Source organism: Morone saxatilis, unplaced genomic scaffold (assembly GCF_004916995.1).
Source record: "Morone saxatilis isolate NCDOM2014 unplaced genomic scaffold, NCSU_SB_2.0 Contig6, whole genome shotgun sequence".
Classification (NCBI taxonomy): domain Eukaryota; kingdom Metazoa; phylum Chordata; class Actinopteri; family Moronidae; genus Morone; species Morone saxatilis.
In genome coordinates, this window is record NW_023340206.1 from 8980392 (window position 1) to 8982763 (window position 2372).

Genomic DNA, 2372 nt, shown 5'->3' on the forward strand with positions numbered 1-2372 from the left:
GTCCCTTGCCCTGAACCACAGCCCACATCCACCGCAAGGCTGAGTTGTTTTGGTGACTAAAAGGAATGGAGTTTCACCATGTAGTAATTATAGATATGTTTACAGATGGATTTGATGACTCAGTGCACACTAATGGGAAAGCAATGGTTCTGCAGCTCCGCTACTTATTTGTAATGTGTTTAAACATGCAGTTACAAAGCTTTTGAAATGCATGTCAAGAATGCAACAGCAGAATGTGCTTGCAATGATGTGATTCAAAGTTGTAACATACAGAGCTTGATTAAGTGACAGTTTTTTCCTTCAGCATGAAAATGTAAATACAGGTAAAGAAATAGTACTTTTAACTGACTCAAGTAGTTCAAATCTCCTCAAATGTCAATAACGACCAAATTGGTATTTTGACTGCAACCATCATGTTCAACTTACAAAATCATTTTTAAGCAATTCAGTGATTTTTTCAGAAGAGGTGACCATCTTTATTTATGTCTTATGAGTAGGTTAAAAATAACGTTAAACATTCATATGTTTGGGCGATAAATATATGTTAAGTCTTTTGCTCTCTAAAAAATGTCTGTGCTCTCTCTCTCTCTCTTGATGTAATATCTACTTAAAGTCTACTTAAGTTATGATAATACACAAAAAAGCTACTCAACTACAGTCCCAAGACCACTTCTTTAGCTTCCTTAGTGTACAGAATAGCACAGGCTGAGGTTCAGCGTTTATAAGGCATAGTTAATGCTGACACATTTTTTTTTATTATTAATGACATTAAAGCTACATGTGATAAAATATTCAGTATTTAACCTAACCTTAATAAGGGGCAGTATAGGCTACATACAACAGTACTGTAACACATAAGCATGAATGCAGCTGGTTAAAATGCTGAAAACCTGAAAATACACACTTACCTTTTTCTCCATGTAGTTCATAATCCTGCTGATTAATTCTTGGGGGGCTACTCTGTACTGCAGGTAAGCAGATGCATGATCTTTCTCCTCAAAGAGACGTACAGCCATGTTTCTGTGTCAGAATGCTCACGCCTGTCAAAGCGCCTAACTGACTGAATACTTTAACACACCGAGTGAGCTGGACCTTATTTAACCTCCAAGTTACACATTAACTGCCAGGACTAAAATTGTCCTGCCCTATTGCACTGCTGCTGTAAAAAAACATGCCTACATACAATTAAAGGCATCAGTGGATTTCATATTGCATTGCTTTAATATGACAAAAGTGCTGCATTTTCAGTTTATGATACATTAAATAGTAATTTATGTGTATGGTTTAGGTATGTTGAGCTTATTTCTGAGTTTTTTAAATACAAAATACTACATGCAAAGCTGAAGCAGCAAGTCTTAACTTTCTGTCTATGGTGTGAGGAGAAAACTGCTTTAGCATGCCAATAACTAAATGGTATGCAATGAGACCAGTTGTAACTGAAAAGAAGTCTGGGAGATCATATATAGAGCTGTGACTCACATGTAAATAGTTACTTAAGATAAAAATAAAATATTAAGAAATAGCTCAACAAAAATGTTGCAGTTATGAGTAGCCACTGACAAATTACATGTTTCTTTCAAATATTACCAAAAGAAATGCTGTATGATGAGCTTTTGTAGCCACTACCACAGTAAAATGTATGCAGGTTTGGTATAAAAATAGAATTATTTATGCAGCCATTTGTAGTGGATAACATCACCAATATGAGAGTGTCAAAGTCTGGCAGGGGAAAGTGACAAAGTCGTTGAGATTCAGGTTATTTAGAGGCCTTGAATGTTAATTACCATCTGTTCACATGGCCTTAAACAATCTGTGAACACATAAATAAGAGTAGACAGGAGAACACTCAGGGCCAGTGACTCGGATAAATTATTGGTATACATTTGGGGGAGAAGTGAAGAAAGAGAGGGAAGGAGAGCAGAAAATGTGGTGGAGTCAAATCACTTCATACTGGGAAAAAAAAGGAGGAAGACTGGCTCTGTGAGCTTGGTTCTTTAGTGGTGGTGAGAGGAGGATGCCGCGCAAACTGAGGAGCATCACAGACAATGATTGTCACCCGCTCCACAATGTGCTGGTCACCCACAGGAGAACTCTCAGAAACCGCCACAGCTATCTGAGATTTTAAAAAAAATCACAAAAAGAAAAATTATACAAAGAACAAAGAGACACGGGATCAGACAGACTAAACACTCTAGGGATAGGGGACAGGTGGACTAATCAGAGCAGGCGTCCAAATCAAGGCAGGGACTATCACAATGTCAAGAACACACAAGATCCAGAAGACGCTCAAGAGATTACATATATCATCTGGCTTGGGAACAGCAGTAAATGAACAAAAACCTCAAATGACTCTCCTCCCTTCAGACCACACA

General features: G+C 37.6%; 1 protein-coding gene across 1 annotated transcript in view; it reads right to left on the reverse strand.

Moving 5' to 3' along the window:
• si:ch211-93g23.2 (uncharacterized protein LOC100005086 homolog) overlaps positions 1-1056 on the reverse strand; it is a gene marked incomplete in the record, with an annotated part of 4434 nt that extends 3378 nt beyond the window's left edge. Inside the window, 2 exon segments of the mRNA XM_035677923.1 lie at positions 1-56; positions 909-1056. Coding sequence (XP_035533816.1) covers positions 1-56; positions 909-1016 — 164 coding nt within the window.
• Between the last annotated feature and the right edge of the window lie 1316 nt (positions 1057-2372).